Source organism: Anguilla anguilla, chromosome 16 (assembly GCF_013347855.1).
Source record: "Anguilla anguilla isolate fAngAng1 chromosome 16, fAngAng1.pri, whole genome shotgun sequence".
Taxonomy (NCBI): Eukaryota; Metazoa; Chordata; class Actinopteri; order Anguilliformes; family Anguillidae; genus Anguilla; species Anguilla anguilla.
Genome location: NC_049216.1, coordinates 21486430 through 21513752, shown reverse-complemented (window position 1 = coordinate 21513752; position 27323 = coordinate 21486430). Strand labels below are relative to the sequence as shown.

The window sequence follows — 27323 nt, the reverse complement described above, 5'->3', positions numbered from 1 at the left end:
AACAAATACAGGTAAAAGGTGCACAAATTTGGGAGAAAGTACATAAAGACTGAGATTGCCAGTGTATCATAGATATGCCTTAGTCTAGGTATTTTGCAATATTTAAAGTAAAAAATCCTGCATAGTATGCCTTTATTTAAGTGGCTAAAGGTTGCAACTAGGTTATCTGCCAGTTTATTTATTTTTCACTATCACCATTAACACTCAGCCTTGGATTTCTATTTAATCAGAAAGGGTACTGTACTGACACTCATCAGCATAACATGCCTAATGCTCTGAAAAATACTGTCTAGGGCAGTATCCTCCTGGAATGCAATACTCAATATTCGCCTTATTCACAGAAAAACAGTTTTAAAGAGTAGGTGAATCTCTCCTATCACTTAAGTCATTGTATTGAGAATGTTTGTAAATATGTGCCTTGTACTTGTATTTGGTGTTGTTTTTAATTCTATTTTGTAAGATGTAATGCTTTTAGAAATTATTTGTCATTTGAAATTAATCTTTGCTTAAAATTGTGTTGCTTTTATATTGTCTGTTATGACGTTTCACTTGTCTAGTTAATCATGACATTACTTTGTAAAGATTCTATTCTTACTGTAATATATAGCCTAGTTAATTTGTATTTTATTTTAATAAAAAAACTTTTTTCTCTTGTACTGCATGTTTCATGCGGACCCCAGGAAGACTGGCTTGTCACTTACACATCAGCTAAAAGGGATACTAACATAGGAAATCTCCACTACCTACATTAAATGCTACATTGTTATGTGTAGTAATTCCTATATGTGAATACAAGTAATTACAGAAGAGTGCTACTCAACATTTTAACATTTATTAGCACTGTTATTTGTGAGGCTTTACAAGTGTCTTTGAAAAATGATCATACTACCTTGTATCCACTCATTGGGCCTCATTCATGAAACATGGATTTTCTTAAGAGTTTAGTTATCAGACAGGTTTGCTGGCTTTAGTTAATTTTCGAGTTTTCTAAAATCTTGTTTTTATTTTTTTCAGTTTACTATAATGTTCTTTTCACAAAGTTTTCAACTTAGTTTTAGTTTGTGATAATCTTGTTAGGAAAACATATTATTAATTTTATATATTGATGAAAGTGTCTGATGATGATGATTGATGATGATATACAGTATAAAGACACACAAGTGTGCAGTCAGACCTACAGACAGCATATACATCATTGCGGAGTGAGGAATGGCTGATTTTGCACATGGCTATGAAGAGAGCATGACTTTCATAGGATTGCTAGGATGGGTCCTTATGCCAGTCAACATGAACAGACACGCACATTCAATTTACAAACAATTGGCATTCATCATCTGATACCAGGGATACCGACAAAATTGAAGGCCTGCATGTGTTTCAGGAATCTGATGTCGGTTTTACATGGGACGTTGTTTAAAAGACAAAAGTATGAAGAATTTAACAAAAGTTTTGTGCACTTTATAACACATAATTTTCCGATAGATTCTTATGTATTTTTCTGTAGAAAGTTGGCTACACAAGTGACTACAGATCATTTTATATATTAAGGACATGCATAAACCTTCACAGTGCCTCACATGTAAATATCAATCAACTATGAGGGAAAAGATTAGTCTAGATCAAAAAGAACCTTTCCCTTTATAAAGGAAACATCTAAACAATAATCAAGTAGTCACTCATATCATGTCATATATTGGTTTTTAAATCAGGGATACCATATCAAATGTATAGTAAAGATAATTGGAACAGATACAGAATTGCAGAATGTGTATTCATTACTCAAAAATGTATTTTGTTAGCCTACAAAATACCATTCTAGTTTCCAATCACAAATCATGTAATATACAGTTTTGCACTTCAGGATATACAAATGAGTATACTTTCTGGTACAGGGGGACAACTATTGCATCTAATTGTTGAAATCAAACTTTATTTCATTGGCTCTTTCCAAATACCCTTAACATTTTTGTTGTTTGCATGTGATTTATTTTACTTGGCCAAAGAGTGCTTTATTTACCACTCTCAGTACAAAATAGTTGTAAGGGGCATATAACAGGCACATATTGACATTAATCTATTAGCATTGCTGATAATTCTGGTGTTTTGAATGTTACTGAGTTAAAAGACAAAAGGATACAGAAACCGGACATTACATTTCTTTGCACATCACACTGAAAACCATAAACTTGATGAAATTGTTTAAGACTGAGACCAAACAGCAAAGAGACAAGGTCCCCCAGTAGCCCTCTGTTTCCATGGCAGTGTTCCATGTGAAGAAGGAAGAGTGGGCAGGGCTGGGCAGTGTGGTGAATGCCTAATAATGCAGAGGGCAAGTTCAGATCACAGACAGTCATTGAGATGCTGGAAGTTTCAGGAAATTATTAAGGTTCACGTTGCACAATCCCAGATAGATATGCTTGTTTGATTTACATGTCTTTTCAGACATTGTGGCAGTTTTCCAAGTAGAATAAATATACCCCTTTTAAAAAGGAGTAAGTGCTGTAGATATGCCTGTTTGATTTCCATGTCTCTTCAGACATTGTGGCAATTTCCCAAGTAGAATAAAATGACCTCTTTCAAAGAGGAATATATTCTTTAGATTACTGATGCACTCCAGGTGACGAACTTGCTCTGGCCAAAAGGTTTCTGTGTGAGATGGGCAGTTGGGGGCTGGTGTCTGCAGATGCACGTTTGAGCAGGTCTGTGGGAATTAGGGGGATGGGCTGGCTTCGGCCACCCACCACCGCTTCGTAAGGGGGCGCATCCTCCAAAGGGAGCGCCGTCAGAGAGATGGAGGCTATTGTATGCAGCCTAGCTGTCGCGGAGGAAGAGCCATCTGAAACCTCCAACGCCAAACTGTTGTGCATTGCTGGCATGTCCCTTCTCTGGCAAGGGTCAGTGAGAGAGTATGGAGGGGGGTCATCAGTGGGGATGTATATATGTGTTGCACCAGGCCCCATGCATTCTTCATAACTGAAACAACAGGAAATGTAATTACCATTGGGTTTTCATAATGTCAGTTAAATTTATAAATAAGATAAATCATAAAATAAAACACTGAATGTCATGATTCATAGCAATGGGAGTGGGAGAGAAAGCCTGGAACCCTCATAGAACTCTGAGTCACACTAAGCAGGGTCGTATGTTTAAACCAACCTCTTAGCAGTGACCTGAGGGGATAGCAGGCAATGGAGAAACTAATGCTGGAAAATAGAATCTGTGGAAATGCTAACGTTATCCTTCTGTAAGGAGTGGTGGTCCATGGAGGCAAGGCGAAGCCAAATGAATCCACATCACTCTTGCCTGTCACCTAAGGGAAACATGGACAGAATCTATGTTTCTTCTCTCTTCCAATTTCCTCATCTTCAGATTCACCTAAGGCAGCTCCGAAAGACGAAAAACCAAGGGAGAGTGCTTGGATATACCAAACATTTATTAAGCAGCCTTGTTAGTGACTTTACGTTTGCCTGAAATATTCAATCTTCCCTGCAGCTGTTTTTACAAATAACATTTAATGCATTAAATTAATTCCAAGTTCTCATTTGATGTAGGCCTATGTGTTAAGTAACATGGATAAGGTCACACGTTTCATAAGATAACATTTTTCATAGAACAACTCTGAGAACCCTTTCAGTGCATTGCCAATTAGCATTCCCCAGGAGCATTCCTCTTTCAGTGTTTCATTCTTTTGTGAAGTTTACCTGAGCAGATAAATATCTCCAGATAAATCTCATTAAGAAACCATATTTTAAAATGCTCCACATGAAGACAATGCACTAAAACTTGATATCAGGACTTTATTATTTAACCTTCAGCTATAATGAATTTCAAGACAATTAATAGCAGAAAATGGGTTGGCATAATTTTGTCTTCAGAGATTTTACATGCAAGGAAATATAATTGGTTGGTAATTCAAGAGCCATGACTTTCAGTAAAATTATTTTTCCCCCTCTCAGTTGAACTCAATCCATACCTCTTGTTTTAATAATGATATAAATAAATCAAAACTTAAAAAAACAAATACTTTTTTGGTAAATAAATCTTAATCTGGTATTCTTACTTCCTTCTTAGGAAGGATTTGCACACATTTAATGAAAACAGGGAACGTTATAGCCAACTAACATTCACCTATACATTTGTCAGGTATATCAATCTTGGCCACAGAATTACAGATTTTCACTGATGAAGGCATTGTACTGAAATGTTTAAACCTTTAACCATGTTTCAACCTTTAGTCTTTTTTACAGGTGTACTTGCTTACAGGCTCTTATTGTTGTATCTGCTGCTTCAGCTCTACTGTTTTTGTACAGACACATGGGTTTCTTTCCTCATAGACCTGCAGATTTTCTCAGCCTTCCATTTGAATACTAAGATCCTGTTGCCCGGGTTACCTTAAGTAGTTTGTTCCCCTGGCTATCATTCATAAATAAATGATGACCATGTTGTTCCTGGAAAGTGGGAGGGATTCTCAGCACATCATTTGATAGTTGGTGAAATCTGTATGTGCTTGCACATGTTAGGTTTTAATCATATTAATTTGCTGGCATAACACTTCAACCTAACAAAGATTTCTGCAGTATTATAAGTGCCAAATGAAGAGACCAGTTGTTTTTAATTGCAAATACATTGACTGAAAAATGAAGGTTATGACACTAAATAACTTGTGTGAACGGAAATGTACAATAAGTGACAAGGATAGCACATGATATCTTGTTTTTGTATCAGTGTTGTATGGGTGTTACACTAAGCTGCAATTCCCATGCCTCACGAGTTGAGGGTTGAGGGGTATTTTATGCTTCAGTACAGTTTCCCACAGGAGGATCATAATGCCCTCGGGAAGTTCCCACTAGGTGTTCTTTCTGCTAAAAACAATTAATTAATGGGCAATTCCAATTTAGCAACACATCTGAGCTGTTGCAACCATACTATAATCATGCCAGCTATTTGCTTTCATGCTATTGTTTCTTTGAGAGCATGCAGGTATTCGCTTTTCTTCATAGTTATCCGGCGTGTGATGTAATGCCCCTTATTATCTCTCCATTCCAAGTCTTAAGAAAATGTGGTGGTGCTGCCGGGAGCTCATCAGAAACATCTGCTGTTTCTGTCTATCTTTTTCTTCTGAACCATTGAAGCCAAATAGCCTATATTCTGCATCATTCTGCATAGTGCCTTGTGACATTGCATAGTTATGCAGGAGAGCCAAGAAACTATAACTCTATAGAAAAAAAGAATAAATACAGTAAGCAAGTGACATACAAGCTGAGATGACTCACTGTCCTATCCCAGTTTACAAATAAAACAAAATTTGAGTACCAATTTTGCAGGAGCAATGGTGAAGATAAAGAGTGGTTAAAAGTTGAAGTGTTAAAAATGAACCAATTTTAAATGTTCATTTTGGGTTGAATGAGCACTGGTAATCTAGAATATCACTTAAATATCGTTGCATTACAATTTATTCAGTAGCATGACATACACTCTATAGTATTCTTTATAGTGGCAGAACTGGAAAGTCATACCTATGGGTTTTACCAATAACATCCCACCACAACATTGCCAATCTCTATCTGCCAAAGAATTCCCATCCCTTTAAATTCAACACACCAAAATAGTGTGGAGGTACCATTTCATGCACATCATCAATATTTTAACCAATTGCATATTGATCACATGCAAAGGAATGGTTCAAGATGTATACAAGAAATATCCAGTATATGAATGTGTTGCTTTTTTACTTCCATGGCAAAAGTCAAATTTGAAAATGGCTGCACTAATGCCTCCTCTAGTCATCAAAGTATTCTTCCTAGACCCATTTTTTCAGCTGCACACTTGCCGTCTCTGTGTGTCTGGTCAGCTCAAGACTAATGAATCCTCTAAATGGAGTGGACTCACTATCGGTATGGAAACAAGGCAATTGAATATATCTTCCAACAGAATTATATTCTACTCAGTGCTGGCTAATAGCCTGTGGTTTGGCAGTAATAATCCATAATCTTCATGATTGGCTGTGGCACAGGAGAAGGCCTGTGCATTCAGGCTGTCCCTCATTTCTGTGAGAGGTAATTTCAGATTTTTCAGAAGCTTCTTCAGTGGGTTGTGGGTGAAGAGTATGATATAGTAATGAAACTGTCACTTAAATGTAAATAATGTACTGGGTCTTGAAACAAGCAATGAAAGGCAGGGAGGTGTTCTGATTCCTGCCTGCCAAGTCTCCCATATAACACGTGACAACCTGGGCAAGCTTCATTAGTCATGTATGCTGCAGTGAAGGCAGAAGGTCCACTGTACACACAGGATTCAGTGTAGATCATCAAGCCTCACTAGAAGTTCTTTGTTATACTTTTTATGTAAGGGTGTCATGAGGTGTCTGGTTATACTAAATACTAATACTAATAATCATATAATACAAATGCATTGATAGTGTTAGTGCAAGGTTGTGTGAATCAGAGACAAGGGTTTTCAGATTGTGTGACTGGAATTTGGAGGTGCAAACGTGATCGCGGCTGGGGAGGTATAATTGGTGATGACTGGGTTAGGACGGGGTCAAGGTATTTAGGTTTACAGTTTTGGTTTGCCTTTTCACTGGAAAGCAAATCCATTTGTCGGTGCCATTGCATTGTTAAAGGACTGAGTGTACAGCCCTGACTTTGAGAATATCCTGAAAGAGACTGACTGACCCACGGTGCAAAGTTAAGTACTGTTAAGTCCAGATGCATGGAGAGTGGTGCTCAGGCTACAGTGAAGGCTACACACAGGGAGAAGAACCAGCATGAAGGATTGACTCTGCTCCATTAAAACCTGGAGTACGGCCGTCTGGGTAGTGTAGAGGTATAAGCACTCGTCTACCACCGCAGAGACCCAGCAGCGGTACTTCCGGCTTGGTCAGACGTTCTTACGAACACAATTGGCAGTGTTTGCGGGTGGGAAGCCGGTGAGGGTATGAGTCCTGATCGTTGCATTAGCGACTCCTACTGGTTGGTCGGGGTGCCTGTTCAGCAGGGAGGGGATCTGGGGGAGATAGCGTGAACCTCCATACGCGTTACGCTCTCTCAGTGAAACTCCTTGCTGTCAGGTGAAAAGAAGCGGCTGATGACTCCACGTGTATCGGGGAATTGGTATAACGACTAAATTGGGGAGAAAATAGGAGAAAAATGGCAACAAAAAAACAAAAAACCTGGAGTAAATGTTTGCCTATCTTGCTCCTTCTCGCTGCAGCTTCAGCAACAAAACCACTGTCTTGTGAGAATATTCATTTAAACCCAACAGACAATAGTACATTTTGAGAAAATATGTGAGCAGGGCAGGGCACTTAAATACTATGCTTCAAGTTGTAGAGAGAAAGGACATCCTCTGGAAAGTCTAGCTGGCAAGTCTTCAAATGCCATCCTCACAGCTGTTTGTCCCTGATAAGGATAACATTATAACAGTTTATAGCAAGGTTCATGTTTTTTTAAGGACAGGATCAAATCCAAACATTAAAACCTATCCACCATTAGAAACAGGAAAGGCCACATATTTTTGGTTTATATTTTTGTTTTGGACTGAAAGCATAAAATAACAAAAGTACTATGTACAAGCATTTGTCATTTTTATGGATTTGTCCCATTCTGCATGGAAAATAACTACTATGGTTCACTCTTTTGTTTCACTCACTCTATGCCCAATATCTCACTCCAAAATGATTATACGTCTACTGTGTGCACATGTCTCATGGCCACATTAACTGAAAGAAAACACATTACAGCGCTGATGTGCTTCACTGTCATTGGCGGTAATGTGATCTCATTACTGATTACAGAGTTCACATCCACTCTCTCCCTCCCAATTCCGCATCCATTTCACAGTGAAGCAGCCTCATTATCACAGGGTGATGCTTTTTGCAGTCATTGAGAGGTCAGTCCATATCACAAAAGTTTTTTGTCATGTCATTTACTATCCCACTGGCTCACAGGCGAGAGGTTGCTGCTCAGAATTCACACTGGGCCCAAAGCATCATCACACAACATACATGTAAGGTCTCAGTCAGGAAAATATGTGGGCCACATACAGTAAAATATTACGGCATGCACAGTACTGTATCACACTTCTGAATAAGTTGCAGCACTGCTTAATTATACGAGGGATAACAGTGGCTTGGTGGTTATGGAAATGGATTATGGATTATGGATTGCTGATGTGAATGCCATAATTTCAGAAGATCACTTACTGGGGTGGTGAGTCAGGGTACATCACGTTGACTTGAGACAGAGTTTCCGCATAAGAGTCGAAATCGAACACAGGAGGAAAATCTTCGATACACGTAGACCTCAGCTCCCCAATAGACCCTCCATAGGAGAACCCGTCAGGAGCTGCAAACAAAGCCTTGTTACAACAGATCTCAAGATCACATATCGAGTGAACAAAGTAAGTACACTGAAGCCTGTCCCTGTGCTGAAAACCAATGGGGGTTAGAAAATAATGACAGGTGGTATGTTGTTACTGTGACATTGATTCTTTTTGCTATTTTTGTTTGGTTTGGTTTATTCATGTCTTTGCAAAATTCCCAAATTTCTGTTTCTCTCAAGAATAATATTTGACGACAGATCAAGGACCCAGCTTACACAAGACTTTTATTCTTGTTGCATTTACTCCAGAGACATTCTAGAAATATAGGACATTATGATTCCTGAACATGATTGCTCATAAGATACAAATAGACAAAAGGTGACCACTGAAAATCTGGCACAAGCCTGTGTGTTACTCTGGTTGCCATCTCAGTCTGGATGTCCACTAGTCAGTTGAATATGAATTGCATTGGCTCCTATCACCCAGAGGCCAAACTGGTAGGATGCTAGTTCTGCGCTATCCCCCCATTACTCAGAGAGAGCCCAAAGGCTCAGAGGCTTCAGTCAGACACCAATGCACTCACTGTGGGTCATGCAGCTGATAGCTGTGGCTCGTCTGACTCACCAGTTATGTTTCCAGGTTGGGTTCTCCCAGAGGAAATATCTATGACCTGTCTGAGATGTGGTGCATATAGAGCAGTGAATGCTAGGTAATGCTCTCTTTCGCATTTAGCTCTGGTGTGCTTCGACAAATCTACTTCTCTAGGTATGTTCTCATTCAAACCAACACAATAAAATATCACTAGCCAAGTTCGTATTAAACTGAATTACTGAGAGTTAAAGCAGTTAAAGAATCCGTGCATAAAGCTGAAAATTTTTACTAGAGGGTGCATTGATTTAGAGCTGGGTGCCGTATTTATTGTTATACCGGTATTAATTTAGGCAATGCTATGCAGATTTATTGTTTTTCAGCGAATGAATATAAAAAAATTGCATATTGCAACAGTATGTTGGAGAATTTGTGACATAACCCTAAAGTGAATTTTTTTTAAAATGAAACTTGCACCATTTCATTAAAAAAACATGATGTGATGTAGCAAATGATGCTTGTGGAGAAGCTGGTGGAAACACAAGATGGAGTTGGCATCACCCGAAGGTGAAACCTCTCAGACTGTTCTGCATCTGGCTAAAATGTAAAATTATTAAGGAATACCTGAAAGTAGTGGGGGGCGATAAACTACGTCAACGATCAAATTTCAAATGATCAAATTTTTTGTGAGCGTGATAATGATAACGGGGGGGCCGCAGTGTCCTGGGCGTACCGTAACTGGGGCGTAGATGTGGGTTGCGCAGGCGACCATCCTTGCGGAGGCTGCCCACGATGATGGTGACACAGGAGAGGAAGAGCACGAGGCCGATGACGATGCCCGCCACCACCAGCGGCGACACCAACAGGCTGGCCTCGCTGCCTCCGTCGCGGCAGTCTGAGTACTCATGGGCCAGCCTGCTCTGGTTCGAGCTCACTGCAGGGAGGGAGGGACAGAGACACGATGGGCCACTGTGAAGTTTATTTTGTGCACTACTTGACACTTCCCTTGACCCCGCACTAGCTTGTACTTTCCATCACACAGACACATACCTACAGAACATGATTCCCATCAGACACTCACTTCTCAGTGTGGCTGGCTTCTCCAAACCACACCTTCTTTCGCAAGTTTTCTCGTGTTTAATATTTCATCTGGCTCCATTAAAATTTTTATTTCATAGCTAGGAACATTTTATAGCTGATGTTCACAACTGAATATCAAAAAGTCTTTCCTGCATCCAATCTTTCACCCTTACATTACAAATTAAGGGACTAAAACAATGCTAAACAACTCAGACATATTGCATTACTACATATTCTTGGATGCTTGGCGAATAAACATTTTGAAAGGAGACATACTCAATAATTCATGACACAATGCCATTATAAAATTTTTTGTTGAACGCAATTGTTCTTTAAATTTCAAGTGAATATTAGCAATGAATATTGTGGCTTTTGAAAATCTGGCTGACTCACAACAGCAGGTTGCGGACAGCAAAGGATATAATGGCCTTTATTTATAATTCATTTCTGCAAGATGTTTTTATTAGGTCCATGTCATCAACAGGATGGTAATAATTTAGAGGCTTAACAAAGAAAGACTGAATAAGCTCACTATTTATTGGTGAATTACTCAGAACACCAGTCTATCTAAAAACCATTTCACATTTTTCCCAAAGTTCTCTGTTCTTTTAATATGATAAAGTAGACAACAGCCTCACAGTGATTGCCAACAATGGCAAAGTATTGTCTAAGGATCACAACCAGCTGACAGAAGGGAGGACAGTTAAACTGAGGAGGACACTGCTGTGAGCGATGCCTGACCTACGCCAACTCTTCTAAAAATCACTGTGAAATTGAGTCTGACCTTTCTGCCTATTGTCAATACCCACTTCTAAAGTATGCAGTAGTTCTGAGAGACAGACACACACCCACGGGGCAAATGGAGGAGTTATGATGCATCTTACCAATTAGTTGTCCTATATATATATATATTTGTATGTGTTTTTGGGCACTGGTGGATGTGTCTTAATTTTACTTTTATCAGGGAAGGGAGGAGAAAAACGGAAATGCAGACAGCCTGAGACAGATAGACAGAGAAATTATGATGATGAAGGCCTAAGACATTTGGCAAGGGCTCTGAGGGGAAGGCAACCAATTTTAAATCAGGTCTGAATGATAGACCTTGATATAATAAAACTGTATGATTTCATATCTTGTAGAGGCTCCAACCTTGATATTACATTACCTTCTCAATATTGAATAAACAAGGTTGGAAAGTTTCTTCTGTATTTAAGTTCTGCTTCTAGAGGGTCTTGGTAACATCTGCCAGCTCTCCTCCCTATTTATTTCCTTCACATTCAAAGGCTGAAAGTTGCCATGGGTTGCTTAAAGTGGAAAGATCCACAAAAGTAGTACTGCCAACCACAGAAATGCTGCACATTTCGCAAACAATGTTAATGCATAAAGTCATTCCTAATGTTCCTGAAAGTGTACTTCAATGTATCAATGGCTTAAATATTATATATTACGGATTTAAATCTGGAGCAACACATTAGTGTAATGAGTAGAGCTGTCGGCACTTCGCAGCAAGAAAGTATAGAGGTTAAAGGCCTTTCTGTGTGGAGCATGTCCTCCCAGTGTCCACATGGATTTCGTTTGGGTACTCTGGTTTCCTCCCAGTGTCAAAAGTTGTGCACATTAGTATAAATTGTTCTTGGGCTTTGAATGTGTGAGTGAATAGTGTGTGGGCCCAGCGATGGATTGGTGACCTGTCCAGGGTGGAAATATTGCATCAGTGTTGTCAGTTGTGCAGAAGAAAGTGACATGGCCCAAACTTTCCCTCTGGACCTAATCTCCTTGTAGTGACACTAAGGCTGAAAGCAAACACACACAGAAAACACAGCCCTTCATAACAGATCGCCACTTCCCTGAGTTTTGTTACATAATCACTGCATTTTCTTTCTTTCTTTCAGCTGATGCGCTGATTTGCATTTCTCTGGCTTGCTGTCACTTCTTGCCTCTTTCACCTCTGTCCTTCCGTTGCTCCCTTTCTGCACTTCTCTCTCATCTTCCTGCCAGCTGGCATTATATCCGCCTCTGCAGTAAACTTCCGTCTAGTGTACATCTAAACACGCTTCGTTTTCCTGGCAGGATTGTGTATTTGAGTGCCCTGCTAAGGAATACTAACCCCTCCTCCACAGCCTCATTTACAAGTGTAAAAAATGCCCACATTCTTTTTCACTCCCACAGCATTCATTCCAATTCTGTTCCAATTTTTGCTATATAGCCCATCTTTCATATTAATATTAAATGACACATTTCATATTAACCTGTTTAATCCTATACCCCCATTAATTTTTCACCTTCTGCTTCACATTTAGATGTTCCCCTTCACTCTGGTCCTTACTACTGTTTAGTTCATGTTCTGTCTTCTGTATGTAAGAGTTAATGTACAGTAACTGGGGCAATGTTGTTGTGGAGCCAATTAAAATGACTGGATGTGTAATCTCCTTATGCCACACGGAGAGGAGGTTCTGAGCTCAGCTGTGAGGATGACGCGTGCCCTGACACATTAAGCTGGTGTGACTGTGGCTCGCATGTGGGATTCTTAGGAGGGGAAAACGGTAAGAGATTTGAAGCATGGCCAAGTGGTGTGAATTTTACATGATTACCCAAAATGCATATAAGGACTCTGAAGATGCAGTGCCCTCAAATGAAATAATGAATATGAGGCAAAAGTACAGCCAATCAGCTTTTAGAGGCCCCCAATTTTCATCTTTGCTAAATTAACAATCAAATTTAAAAGTAAATCAAAGCAATAAAGTCTGATATTTGGGTGCATATCCCTTAAATGCAATAAGTTCATTGTTATATAAAGTTCGTTTTGGGGGTTTTCTGTCTTCAGTGTGTTCTTCAGTATATGAAATGCATGCTCAACTGGATTTAAACTAGTTGACTGACTTGGCCAGTCCAAAACTTTCCACTTTTTCCCACTGATGAATGCTTTGGCTACTTAGCCAGTGTGGGGTCATAGTCTTGCTGCAGGTTGAAGTGCCAGCCAATGAGGTTGGGGGGTGTCTTTGTACATAACCAGACAAAATCTGTCTGTACACTTTGAATTCACCCTACTGCTGCAATCCTCCATTACATCATCAATAATGACAAGTGAGCCTGTTTCAGAAGCAGCCATACATGCCCAAGCAATGACACTACCTCCTCTATATTTCACAGGATTTCTTCTTGCAGAGTAGCCTCTATCATTCTGCTCTTGAAGTCTTCTGTGTACTGTGGCTTGTGATATTTCCATCCCTGCCTTCCATCCCTGGAGACTGCTGGTGATGTCACTGACCATTGTTTTTGGGTTTTCCTTCACAGCTTGGGATTCGTTTGTCATCAACTGCAGTTGTTTTCCTTGGCTGACCTGTATGGTGTTTTCCACCAGTGGTTTCTTTCTTTTTCTAACATCTTTACTTAATATTATCTAGTTTCTGTGCTATCCTTCTTAATGTCCTCTCAACTGACAGATTAGTTGTTTTCAGCCATACTGTATATTCTGAGCTGTTGTAACACTATGCTAGCATAGTTTTCTTATTTTAAGTCATGTTTTAAGTGACAGTTTATTGAACAACCATAACTTCAATATAGGCATTAGAGATATTAAGTTAGCTTGTTCAGAGATGTGCAATATATTAAAATACTTCCTGCTTATAGTTCACAGAGAAAAGCCATCAATCCCAATGCTAAAAGCACACAATCTAGCCAACATTAATGTTTTAATTAAAAGTGAAAAAAATAAATGATATTTGTAATTTCACACAAGTAACAAGCTCCCATAATTCACTTATGATTGGATGAACTGTACTATAAAATAGCTTGGCAGCATCTTGCTGCCTACACTGTCTTTCACTACATGAAAAAGAGCATGTGCAAAGCATGATTTGGCTGCAATTCCATGTTTTGTTGTTGCTCTTTATGCATTGCATTGTGGCTGTTTAATTTTCAAACAAATATGCTCCTCTTGAATTTCCATGATTCTGTCATGCATATATTTGCATGCTGGTTATTCAGTAGGGAAACACCTGTACCTACTAGATGCATTTCTCACACTGCATTTCCCACCGAAGTGATGCATCAAAGTGTGAGAGCAGAATTTAAGGCCATTTGTGGCAGTGCTCTAAATCTTAAACTTACATAACTTTCTTACAGTAACCTTCAAAGTTACTCCCACTCTACGGTCTATCACAGTAATATTTTTGCATACCACATGGAAATTTGAATGGTAAGAAATAAGATCAGTCCAAAGTTAGGACAATCTTCCCTCTACATTCTGATTGAGTGTAGCCCTTTCAAATACAATGTGGTTAATAAAAAGTGTGACAATGTTCTATGCAATTAGATTTTTTAAAGAAAATTTGCTTCAGGGGATTTTTATGTAGTAGAGACTGGACAAAAGTGTGTTTGACTGAATCCATATAAGTAGACTTGAGGGTCACCTGACATGATGATGTTTGACAGAGAGAGGTATGATTACAATTCTTCACATAATAAAAATAAACACCCCTCACAAGCCCCAGTCTATCAAAAAACATAATATCCAAAAGCACACATTTGAATTATTACAATAATCCAATTGACTAAATTGTCAGGCCGAAGAAATTGTCATGCTGGCAATACATAGGGCCTCAATATAAACAAAAAGACAAAACATCACGTGGATATTATAAAGAATGAAAAATAAAGAAAAAGGCAAGACACATGATTAAAGATAATATCACATTTAAAACATATTTGATTGGATTTAATGGGAATTACAAGGGCAGTATCTTACTGTAAGACCTGGAGAAGGCTGGAGAACATTCTTAAAGAAAATTCTCCTGATTTAATGCTCACTCTTAAAACCACTTCATTGAACTATAGTCACTCATTTGGTAATTTGCATACCACATAGTGGTACATTTAAAATCAGTTAAAGGGAACAGAAACAGGTTCAGTGAAAACAGTAAATTTGGTCTCTGAATAATTAATGTGAGAAGTCAGATATAACTGCTGAACACTGCTCTTGCAGTGAGGAGAAGCGCAAACACCCTGCATGCATAAAGCGCAGCCTCGCATACACATATTCAGAAATATGTCCTCACCTTGTGTGAGGAGTGTGACACTGTGAGAAAACCTAAAATGCTGCCAATTCCCCAGCTACTCGTCAGCCATAATACCCTGTGCAAAACATGCTTCATTGAAAACATGTGAAACGCATCCCCTGCGAAACCCTTTTACACCATTTTGTCCCTTAAATTAAAATGTGACATAACGCTCCTCTTGTTCCTCAGTAGCGAGATGGCCTGTTCAGGTGGATGCAGTGTGACAGGGGCAAGGAAGAGGACAGGCCAGGATGCATATGTGCCTTTCTCTGTTTAAAGAAACGTGTCTGGGAAGTCAGAGGCAGGAGAGCCAGACTGCATTTCAGCGCTAAAAGTAATGAGGAGTTCTCAAAGATCTGACAGACCAGCTGGCCACTGCGAGAAGAAAAAAAGATAAATAAAATAACAAATAAATATAAAAAGAACAAAAAAATAGAATATAAACAAGACTCTCTAAAAATGTGTCTGATCGGTGCCTTGAGAGTTGAGAGGATAGCAATGAAGAGAGGCAGGGAGGAAAAGTCTAATGATGTGTAACCTGTCTTTTGGAAAATCCTTTTTACTCCTTTCAATTCTTTCAATATAACATATGGATGTCTCAATGAACACGGATTTATCCCAACTTCACAAGCATTCATTGTAACTTTTATGTCCCTATCATTCAGTCTGGCTTTAAGGGCTAAATTCCCCACTTAGTCCTACTCCTAAAAACACATACTGAGTGTGCACCGTATCATGAATACATTTTTTAAATTTATTACACAGTACCTATGGTGTATGTGGATCATATGATATAATGTACAATTATGCAGGAAAATCATTTATAACAAGCAATGACTCGCATTGAGCAGCAATTTCTGTCTTAAAAATAATTGTATGATGATCTAGAATTAAATATTGTAAACATAGGTTGTGAATCTACTGTAAGTTTGGTTCCTACTACTGCAGTTTACGTACTTAAATGCACCCATGTTCAGTAAGGAATTTTTGGCTTTTTGGAAGCCAGTCCACTTTAAACCTGTAACAGGTGAAAATATCACACAGATATATGTACACTTCTAACTGAGAAAATCTACAGCTGTCTTCTTTAGTTCAAGTAAAGAACTGACCTATGACTTGACCCAGGGCAGGAATATTTCTTGATGTCTAGTTCTCAAAAAGCAATTGGCTTCTTTGTTAACTATAACTAAGCTATCATTTCTACAGCCTGACTGTACATCTAGTACATTGGATAAGAGTCACAAATTCGGCTGTGCAGCTTCCTTAGGTATGGAACACGTCAGATTTCACCTTGTGAACATCTCAGAGGAAGTCGTTAAACAGTTAAAATAAATTTCAACTGGAGCAAAGGGAAAATTTTCTCCTAACAGGACATGAAAGCTCTAGCTCTGCTCCATAAAAGACCTTGGAAAAAGCCATTTGGCATGCTGAGTGTGGTGGCTGATGGGTAATTTATGATGTGTCCTTCAATCCTCAATACGCACTGGAACCTGAGTGACAGGTTGAGGCACCAAGGCAAATTATTTATAAATATTCAGACCTGGGAGGCAAATGTCTGCACTAAATGTGATGGGCTGACAACTGTGCTGACAAAGCATTGAAACGTAAGGGCGTGTTCATAGGCATGTACCTAAGCGTGCACGCGCGCACACACACATGCGCACGCATGCACACACACACCTGAGCCTGGGACGACATGGTCCTTGATATTCCCTAGAGCAGAATTCCGAGAGTCCCTTCGTAATTTCCCTTACAATATCCTGATACAAAAACGATGGTCAGTGTGGTGGAGGCATGCATTCAAAGCTTTCTGCAATCTAGCAAAAGTATTTGGTCCTTTTCCACTAGTGTTTCCTGTTTCTCACCAAATAGTCTGATAGGGCCCTGCAACAGCTCCACAGTTACGCTCCAAAATCAATTTAGCATGAGGCAGTTTCAGCAAATCAAGGTCATTTCGCCACCCATCTGGTATTGGCTAGACAACAGCTGCAATCAAGGTGACCACTGCACTACGCTCAATAGCTCTGAGGCATCAAACCACACACATACACAAACTGAGCTTGGTAAAAAATACATCCCGCATACATCCAACATTGACTCTGACAAAACATTGGTTTTCAGATGAGATGGATTACTTTAGCAATTACAAATAATTTAAAATAGAAATGGTTTGTGCTCTTATGTCAGTTGTTGGGTTCTGAAACAGAGGTGCACAGGTTTAAAGAATCAGTAAATACATCAGCAAAGAAAAATATGCACAGAACATCTTAATAAAGGCTAAAATATTCAAATGTTTCAGCATATTGCCTTCATCAGTGAATTGGTGTTGGTGCTAATGATAATATAATATACCCAACTCTGCAGTGTCACCACAGGAGTACAAGTGAAATCAGTATATTATAAAAGACTGTCATCAGCAAACAATACCATTTCATTGGGGAAATAATTTTGGTAGGGATTTTCCATTTCACTGCTTATTAATAATGTCAAATAAAAACAGTTTCATTGTTGAATGTTCGTTTATTCCTGGTGGATGCTGGCCATACTAACTTGGGCGAGTGCAGGCAAGCATGCATTCTCCTCTGAAACACATAATGCCATTGCTTCTTTTCATTCTGCAGTTGACCAGTTAAGCTTGCACACACATTGAGTTGGAGGATGGGACTAAGAGCAGCTTATGCAGGCAGACTGTGGGCACCTGGAAGGGTTCACTGGTACTTGATGACACACGGGATATGATGTAACATGCTCATTCATTACAAGTGTAACATAATTAATTTGCATTACATTTTTGTACTGATATGCCACACATCTGACTTTCTTTTCTGCCCCAACTAATATATAATCAACAACATCTGCAAACAGATAAGTGTTTTGCTTTTTAAAAAAAAGTATTAGTCAGTAACACAGTATTAACTGTTTTTAAATTCCAAAAAGCCAAGCAAAAGCAATGTTGAACTATGGCACTGGCATGACGCATTGTTGGAAACATTATGTGCATTATCAGATGAATCTGGAGATACTATAGAGATAACTGGAGATAACTATGACCATATGACTAACTGAGAGTATGATCCTGCACACACCCGCAAAAATACCCTTGCTCCCACACACATGCACATAACACAGACAAACAGACAGACACACACATACACACACACACACACACACACACACAGTAATCACAAAGATGCTATAGGCTGGTTGTTGATGAAATTTGATCCCTGGAGCTGGTTGGCCTTTGGAGAGAGGAAGAGGGCGGTGGAGATGGCAGGAGGGTGTCTGTCACTGTGAGAAGGCCTCACTCTGACAGAAGCACAGCAGGCTCACCTCAGGGAGCCCACTGCAGCACTCACAAACCTGTGACTAATAGAAAGGTCTCCCTGCCTCCACACTCTGGGAGCTGGGACAGCAGCTGGGAGAAGGTCACCATTGGGAGAGGTGCTGAAAATGGTGACCTTCTCCCAACTAATTAGCCAGCTTCTTGCTTCTGTTCATTATGCTTTGTTTTTTAGGCAGGTTTGCCTTTTCCTGGCTGACTTGGACTGCACACATTTGAAATGTTATGCTGTGTTATCCTGTTATATACAGTAGTTGACAAATATTCAGGTTAAGTGCCTTGTCTGAAGGTGCAGTGCTGTAGCAGTACCTCACCTGGGAGTTTATGAACCCACTGCCTAATGGGTACGAAACCAGTCCCCTTAATGGCACTGATTATTTAAAAAATATATATATCCCTCTGGCTTTCTGATAGCAGACTGTGGCAGCTCTGTGGAACTGTAGATTGGTCCTAAACTATGTCCATCACTCAATTTCATATGGGACTGCAAGGCCCTTCCCTGTGAACATCTGCACTGTGACAGAAGAGATCAGTACTGTGACTAATGGGAGGTTAACATGCACACTGGGATTCACTGCCCTCACTGCGATTTATGCACACCTGAAACATGGGATCAGTATCACAGGCAACAGGGGTCAGCCATTAGGGGTGCTACACACATATACACAAACACACACACACAGATACCATGAGACTGTAACACCGCTGTTACACTGTGTCTTGCTAATTCATGCTAATTCCAAAAGACTTGAGTACACTTGCACTCTAGCCTTGCATACACCTGATTCCATGATTTCCTTTCCAGTTTTTAAGGCATGAGGAGTTCAGAGCTGCTACATCACATGATGACATATACAGTGCTCTCTAAAATGATTCATACCTTTTAATAAAAATTAACAAAAAAATTAAGTCAAAGTTAAAAGACCTATATATATATATATATATATATATATTAAAAGTACTGACCTATATTTCAATTCTCACACATTGTAAATATTCTACTTTAATAATTATTCAGTGGAGTGGACCAAAATAACCCATTTCAAATAATATGAATACTGACACTTTATTTTTTGTACTTTGTGAACCTTCCCTTTGTAATGGTAATACTGAGCTATCATCTATTGTTTTATGAATATATTGGGCACGTATTGGAAGGATTTTAAACCATTCCTCCATACACAATCTTTAAAGATTTTTTGATCCTTCGGTCAGAGTTGTGGACTTCAGTGAAATGACTTGCACTTGTGTGCAACTCTTGACTTTTGAGAAGTTTTAAACATTTCTACAACCACAGGCATGTATTGACTTTAGTAGTGGGATGTTGAAAATGCATTATATAGTCCTGGGTTTTCTCAGTTCCTCAAAATGTATCTCATTTTATCCACGCTGTCGTCTCCAAAAACAAGTAATCTAATTGGCTTGAAGGGCTCTGGGGAAAAAAAAAAAAAAAAAAAACGCCAAAGGCTTGCGGTCTGTGACTAATTGTCAAAAAGCACTGCAAACCTGCCGGATGGAAATGTAAGACCCATCATGAGCAATAATAAAGATTCAGTCACTCATAAAGTCCTTCAGTGTAAGATAAAATTCTCTTTGATATTTTAAAATATATTTAATAATTTTTTTCCCTCATTATCTTGCTAGCTAATTATGCAATATGAATTAGGTGAGCCAGCTTGCAAGCTAAATAATGCCATTATATAAGCCTAGATGTTTAGCTTGTAATTTTTATCCACACAAAATTGGTGGTTTTCCAGTACAATAGATATCAAAGATGATGTATTTCTGTTTTTTTTTTTTTTTTTTAAACTAAATGCTCCTCTTTAGCAGTTCAGATGTTCAGATTATGGGATTTTATTAACTGAAGTGCCATGTAATATACTTACTATATTATACTGAAATGTAGGTTTTAAAAAAAAGATTTTTTGTCATTGTGCATGGGGGCTACATGTGACCTCTACCAGGCAGGTTTACCAATGATCCCGTGTTTTTAAACTTCCAAATTATTGTCCTAATTGTGTAAAGAAAGCATCCTTTATTCTTTTATTGGTTTGTAACCATCTCCTGATGTGTGAATGCCAACACTCCTCTTTCTTATTTCTTCTGATAGATCTCTGACTTTCTCCATGGTTATGAATAGCATATGGACTTCTTTCAGTACTTATAAGAGGTGTAACTAATTGTGATATCTTTCTGGAGAAAGAAATGTTACTTCTGAAATGACAACAAAAAAAATTGCATTAGCATGAAAGAACATAATTTTGCATATTTCCTGACAATGTAAAACAGCTGATTACCTGTATTGTATATTTTATACAGGTTTGTTTACTTGCCTTTACTGCATTTTTGTGAATCATTTTGTAGGGCACTGGTTATCCTGTATGAAAGATCCCCTTTGGACCTGAAATGGCACACCTAGTCAAAGCCAGCTTCAGCCAGAAGCGATGGTGACATTCAGGCGTGAGATAGATGAGGTGTGAATTATAGATCAGAGCCAAGGTAGGGATCCATATACTGTAAACAACTCTCTGAAAAACCTCTGGCAGGCCACACTAGGCCCAACACCTCTACCTTTAGCTCTTCAGATGGAGACACTTCATTCATTGTGATATGATAGTGAATGTCAATAAAGCATGTCAAATGTCAAATTTCATTAAAACAGCACTCATCCAATGTTTTTCACATTTCCTTTAACTCATTAAGATGTCATAAAGGAAACATGAAATCACATCATAGATGAAACATTAGTAATTGACTAAATATAGGCTATTTATCTGCATATGGTTAAATAATACTATTTTATCCTTTGGTTTGTAACAGCAAACCTGCTTGAAACCTGCACTAGAGACCATGTGACATCTTTAGTTAGTGGCACAGCCATTTGGAGGCAATATTGTCTCCTTTTGCAAACAATTTAGTGAAAGTTCAAGTCACATTAGCAATGGCTGTAAACATAGGAGGTTGAAGGACAGGCTGTTCTCTGAGAGGTGTTTAAAGGCACACAAAGCAATTAACCCAATAGGGTCACACTTAAAAAGCTTTCATTCCTGCTGTCTTCTTTTCTTAAAATGATCTTTTACAGAGCAAAATTATACGCTAGAATTTGGGATACAAATAATGAATAATTTGGTGATAAGATAATGTCTTCTACACAAATGGTGTTTAGATACTTCTCTTTTTGTTGTTTTCTGAAGGGGCAGGGGGTTAGTGGTGGTGTAACAGTGTCTTTTTACAAAGCAGAAATGAAAGAAGGCTACAGTAAACTTCAGATCTAGGCTATGTTAATGAATTATTATTCAATTCAGACTATATTAATAAACAATTTAATAAACACAAATAAATTTTGGCAACAAAAAGCTTTATAGAAGAATCACTTTTAATCAAGGTAAAGTTTTATGAGTTCCGATTAACACTCAGGCTCAGTAATGTTAAATTACTTTTGAAGTGACAGTTGCTCCGTGCCTGTGCTGTTGAAGACGGAATGCTTTGCTTTCATATGATCATACATGTTGGCCTGTCCCCCTTTTCTCCTCAGTTTAGAATGCCCAGTCATATAACACTCAATGTTGGAGCCTCTGCTATCCATTCAGGAGAGCGCTGACAAGCGTGTGCTCTCCTCTGAAACGTGATGTCAAGGGCCACTTCTTGGCATGCCGCAGGTCACAAGTTGGGCTTGCACAGAGATGAGTCAGATGAGACATTTCATGTGCAGCCTAACAGGCAGAATTTCCCAGCCGAATTATCCTTCTCAGTCTCTGGTCAGTATAACTACAAATTATGCATTGTCCTGGGGGGTGACCACAGTCAGCACTGACACATTCAGGATTTGATCTCGGACTGTGGGGCTCATTCATGCACTACAAATAGTATGGTTCCTTACCCAGAAGAGCCACCCAGCAGCCTCTTACCCATACATTTTTGTACAATACCACACAATATGTGCTTTACATATTCACAGTTTATGTGCTATAATTCCACAATGTGCTACAATGATTCTGCTTCATTTTGGCTGGCAGATTATTGTAAATGTTATCGACAGTACCAGGTCCTCCTGATTCTTGCCCTCTGGCACAGGTAAAGCACACATGTTTAGTGTGTTTCAAACTAAAATTTTAGCATGTCTGGAATATTCCAAGGGAATAAGAACTGCATAAAATAAATTAAATGCCTGCTGTTCATTTTCTGTTTAAGCTTGTACTTGTGCTGGTGCAGGTCTAACATAACCACAACAATAATACAATAAAATGAAGAAAAAAAAGCACTAGCTATCACTACCCTGACTGCAATAATCTGGAACAATTCTTCAGCCACTTCAATTTACAGCAGTGAAAGACAGACATAACCACTACCTTACTTACAGCCCACATTTACATCTTTGAATGCTCTTACGATTCAGCAATAATGTCCCAATTACACCACTTCCCACTCAGGTGATTAATTTTGTAAGCATTTCTCAGCCAGGGAATATTAAGACATGCGACTCAATGGGCTAGGAAGGACCAAGATACAAATGTCACTATTAAATCAGCTTGAGATATTCAATGATAACCCTGTCACAGCCTTCAAGGACCAAAGACAATTCCATCTGTGTGGTTGTTTATTCACGAACAATCACAGGTCTATGAAAACTGATGCATTCAAACAGATGTCCTCATGACACAATGAAGGCCATTGAAAAGCACTTCATTAAAATTTTAGGAAGAAAATAAGGAATCAAATGTACAAGCAACCCCCAAGAATCTTGCTGTCAGTTTAGTCCATTTGTTTTTGTCAGAAACCTTGGCTTTGCTCCAGCTCACAGTCTGAGTTGCACATGATGGATGACTGAAAGTGTTGACAAACAAGATAAAGGCAACATGAAGAGAGCTTGGCACGGCAGCCAAGCACATATTTGCACAGTTTGAATGCTCCCCTTACCTGAGCAGATCAATTTCATCAACATGTACTCCCTTCCACAGTTTCTCTTATAGTGGCATCTCAGCCAGTTGACCAGGCAGTAGCTGAACTGGAGCTCCTCCTTTCGACAGAGAACAGTGATCTCCTCATCTGAAAGGCAGCCAAAGAGAAGATGTAAAGCGTGGTGAAGGCAAGAGTGACAGCCCCCACCCCCCAATTTATAAAGCCAAGGACACTCACAGCCCCACAGCCTTGAAAAGGGTTCGCATCTGTCTTTCATTCACAAAAGGTGAAGCTTATCGGGGCCAGAATCTGTTCTCTACACAGCACCACTGGCCTGCAGGATACCAGATGAATAGGAATTGCTTTGGTCATTTTTGACTGACAAATATGACTCGACCTTTCCTTTACATGGCATATGAACTTTCCTTAAAATGTGTATGTGCTCCATTTATGCATGAGGTTTATAGTTACAGGATAAGATGTTAGCTAGATGTATGCTGAAGTATCAATTTTCTTTCCTATTTCCACTGTAAAGCATCAAAGTGACTGTGTTTGTAAAGGTGCTATAAAAATTAAACTGAACTGAATTAAACAGAAATGAGCACTCTAACATCAGTTGTCACAGAGGTTTGTACAGTATTGTGCTGATCTTCACTCTACATTCGTTATAAAACTCTACCTGCAGCTGGTGAAAAGCATTAATTCTGTATTTAGATGAGAAAAAACACAAAGATGTTTGTGATACATGGACGAGGGCCCGTATGATTACTAAATACTGTGCAGCGTGATGATAATGTCTGTATGAGCACCATATAAAACTCACAGATTACTTACAAGCTTGGGAGGAGCTTCTGTCGACTTCGATTGGGCGTGAGGTGGCAATGACCAGGGGAGTATGGAGAAAGAATGCTTGAGAGAGGCAGGGAAGTGAAAAGGAAACATTAATCACATTTTGTGCTTGTGTCAACATTGTTTTGCTTGACGAGTGCTCCTTGTTACAAGCTTCGCAACACAACTGTGGAAAGGCATACAAGGCTAATATTAGTGTTTAGTGAACAGATAACATTGTCTCAAACGCTCTGGGGGATGTGTGGAAGTTTACGTCTTCAGCTTCTGCTGGTTTCGAGTCCCTACCAGGCATAAGCAGAATGAATCCAGCTGTACATTTTACAGACTTGATCGTTTTTGATAGCCTATAGCCTAAACACTAAGAATGGAGCATCAAGGGCAGGGAATTTCTACAGGGGAAAAATGGGGCTAAAAGCAGTAAATGTCCCAGATTATAGCCAACATTAATTTTATTGGGATTCAGTTTACCTGAAATTTGAAAATAGATAAAATAAATTAGCCTGTGGAAATTAAAGGTATACAGTATGTGTTTGAGAAAACATCTGGTATGGGTGATACTGTACCACAGACACTTTTTTCAGCTGCACAATTATCTCCTTTTAATTTTCAATATGCATGCATAGTAAAATTTTCGTTTGAAGTATTATAAGCGACCCTGCACAGACACTGAAGGAGATTTCCCAATGCCTGTAGCAATAACGTGAACAAAAACAATCTGTTTGGAACCTGAACAGGATTGGACGTTATCTATACTCTCGGCTGTAAAGAAGTTACAATTTGATTGTCCAATTCGCAGCAGGAAGACTTAACGTTTAATCCCGAGCAAAACAGTAAAACAGCCCATTTCCCATCGTTTTGGTGTAAGGCAAAACTTGAACATTGACCTAAAATCACAGTACTAGCCCAGGAAATTAAATAGCGACACATTATGCCCCAGATACATACTAATCGGACGAAAAACACATCGGCAATTTGTTATCTTGGACAAATAAAATAATGTATAGACGCAAATAGCCTACATATTCTGCAACAACGGGTTAATAATGACGTAGCCTAGGTTAACCAATGTAGACTATTGCACAAGGACAATAACCACAGGCTGAAAATTTTAAATGTTAACTAGGTTAGCGTAATGACAGTCTAGGTAATTTCTTGACGCGGAGCTTGTTTTCACTATGCTACATCTGATAGCAAGGTGGCCACAGTCATTACTATACCAGCTACTGTACAACTTCTCTGTTTATATCATTATGCCAATAACAGAAAGACAACTTCACAAAATGAAAATAAATATTATCCTACATACCCCAGGAGAACAATAATATCCCCATGCGATGCAGATGTGCATTTGTTCTTCGGCTTTCAATGCTAAAATCAAACAGGTTTTCTCCAAAGAAAAACATTCAATTCATTCTTTATGAAAAAATGCAAGAAACGACAACCTGAGACTAATGCCGTGTTTGGCCGCTGCAGCTCGATGAGCACCTTCAGTGTCTCCAGTTTTTTTCCGTAGCTACTGCAGCTACCTGCCTGTGAATCACTGCAGTTCTTTTTAGACATAACCTCCAAAGGATAACATTTTGTCTCATCTGTGCTGAAGGTCCGATGAGGTCATGCTATAGAATTTAATTTCCTGTTTAGCTAAATTATTATCTTCGGTCTGTCACTAACTAACGTGGGCTATAGCCTATTCTGTCAAGAGCACCGCCCGTTCACATCGTCAACAGTTTTCTTCAATTTCTTCGATGGTTATAGCTACACAAGTGGATAACAACGGGACCAACGCTAAATTATAATGTGTAGCGTTTACATAGTTTTGGGGCTGGGGGCAGGACCAGATGTAATAGGCTCTGTTTTTTACGTAAGATCATACCCGTGACAATTCATGACTATTTTCACATTCTTCGCAAATCAAATTTAGTTAAAAGTGGCATTTAAAACTACTATATCAGAACCAAGAAGGTGCAGTTATGCCAAATACATTTGTGACAACTAATGTGATGACATATAGCCTACGCTATTAGGTCCGCGTGGGGCGTTATGTTTGGCTGCTAGAAAAATCAGCACTGACACACTAGCCTACATAAAATACATCTGCACTGTAGGCTACACGGTATTTTGTTACAAGCAAATCAAATAATTGACGTTTGGCAAATTGGCTATTTGGGCTGCAGGCCCAAAAGTGTTGATTTGTTGAGTGTGCAGGGGGAAAAACTGCAAACAGCTTTTTAAACTGTGCAGTAGGTCTATTTAGTTGAAACACCTTAACAAGACCAACATAAGTGTTGGCCCTTCCATAAGTCATTAGTTTAATTTATTGTATTAAAGCTGAACAATTAACTGTTAGGACTGAAATGCGCGTGTGCAAGCCTTAGCAGCTGTGTAGCCTCCTAAAAGTTATACATTTATGATGCGTCACAACTACCAACTCTCCCCCAAAGACGCCTCAGAAAGTTCCAGGAAAAGTCTAGTCACAGGTTCACTGAAAACATATATTGTACCACGAGCATCTTAAAGAATCATATATTCATAATTCAAAATATTAATATAAAACTTTGGTTGATCTAGTTTACCCTGGTGACTTTTATGCAGGAACTGCAGTCTTATGTAACCACATTGATGGTCATGTAGGCTTTCTGTTGATGGTGCCTGTTTATGGGTTCATTCATTAGGTATGAACTCATCTGTGCCTAAGGTGACTGAGGCATCGCCCATTTTGCCCTGAATCATCAAGACACCAATATGTATATAGAGATACCATCGTTGCTTAGCTGTCTACCATGCTTGCATTAACTCTTCCTTGCATGCCACAGTATTTCTCTCTTTTTGCTTTTATTTCTTCATCAACATTTCAGTTCTCAAAAAAAAAACAAACAAAAAAAAAAACTTAGGACTGAGAACCATTCCATTAAATACAATGTAATTAACAAGTGCCCTTACCACATCTCAAAGCCCTGTGCACGTTTTTAGTGTGCTCATTAAGGCAAACTTCCTTAACATTCACTTAGATATATCTGACATAACTGGTTGTATTCAGGACAGTGTCCTTCTCTGAGGGTGTACCATCTGGGATTCAAGATCATCTGGTCAGGAGAGATGACACTGGGCAGGAACACCCCCTGCCACTGTGCTTACATGTATGACTAAAGTAGCTCTATTGGTTCTCCTGACAGGCCTTTGATGTACAC

At 39.0% G+C, this 27323-nt stretch overlaps 1 protein-coding gene across 1 annotated transcript; it reads right to left on the bottom strand.

Annotated features, from left to right (window-relative positions):
- Positions 1-101: 101 nt before the first annotated feature.
- On the bottom strand, positions 102-25923 carry LOC118215809 (protein BEAN1-like). Its single transcript, XM_035396822.1, has 6 exons — positions 25442-25923; positions 24121-24195; positions 23305-23433; positions 9644-9844; positions 8204-8345; positions 102-2973 (listed from the first exon to the last, which is right to left on the bottom strand). Exons 1-6 carry the CDS (start codon positions 25536-25538, stop codon positions 2601-2603), a joined length of 1017 nt encoding a protein of 338 aa, XP_035252713.1. The 5' UTR covers positions 25539-25923; the 3' UTR covers positions 102-2600.
- Between the last annotated feature and the right edge of the window lie 1400 nt (positions 25924-27323).

Coding starts and splice junctions, on each gene's coding strand:
- LOC118215809 (XM_035396822.1), bottom strand. CDS start 25,538: ATGTTTTTCTTTGGAGAAAACCTGTTTGATTTTAGCATTGAAAGCCGA. Junction 23,434..24,120: donor CAGAAGCTCCTCCCAAGCTT/GTAAGTAATCTG, acceptor GCTGCCTTTCAG/ATGAGGAGATCACTGTTCTC. Junction 8,346..9,643: donor ACATCTACGCCCCAGTTACG/GTACGCCCAGGA, acceptor CTTTGTTTGCAG/CTCCTGACGGGTTCTCCTAT.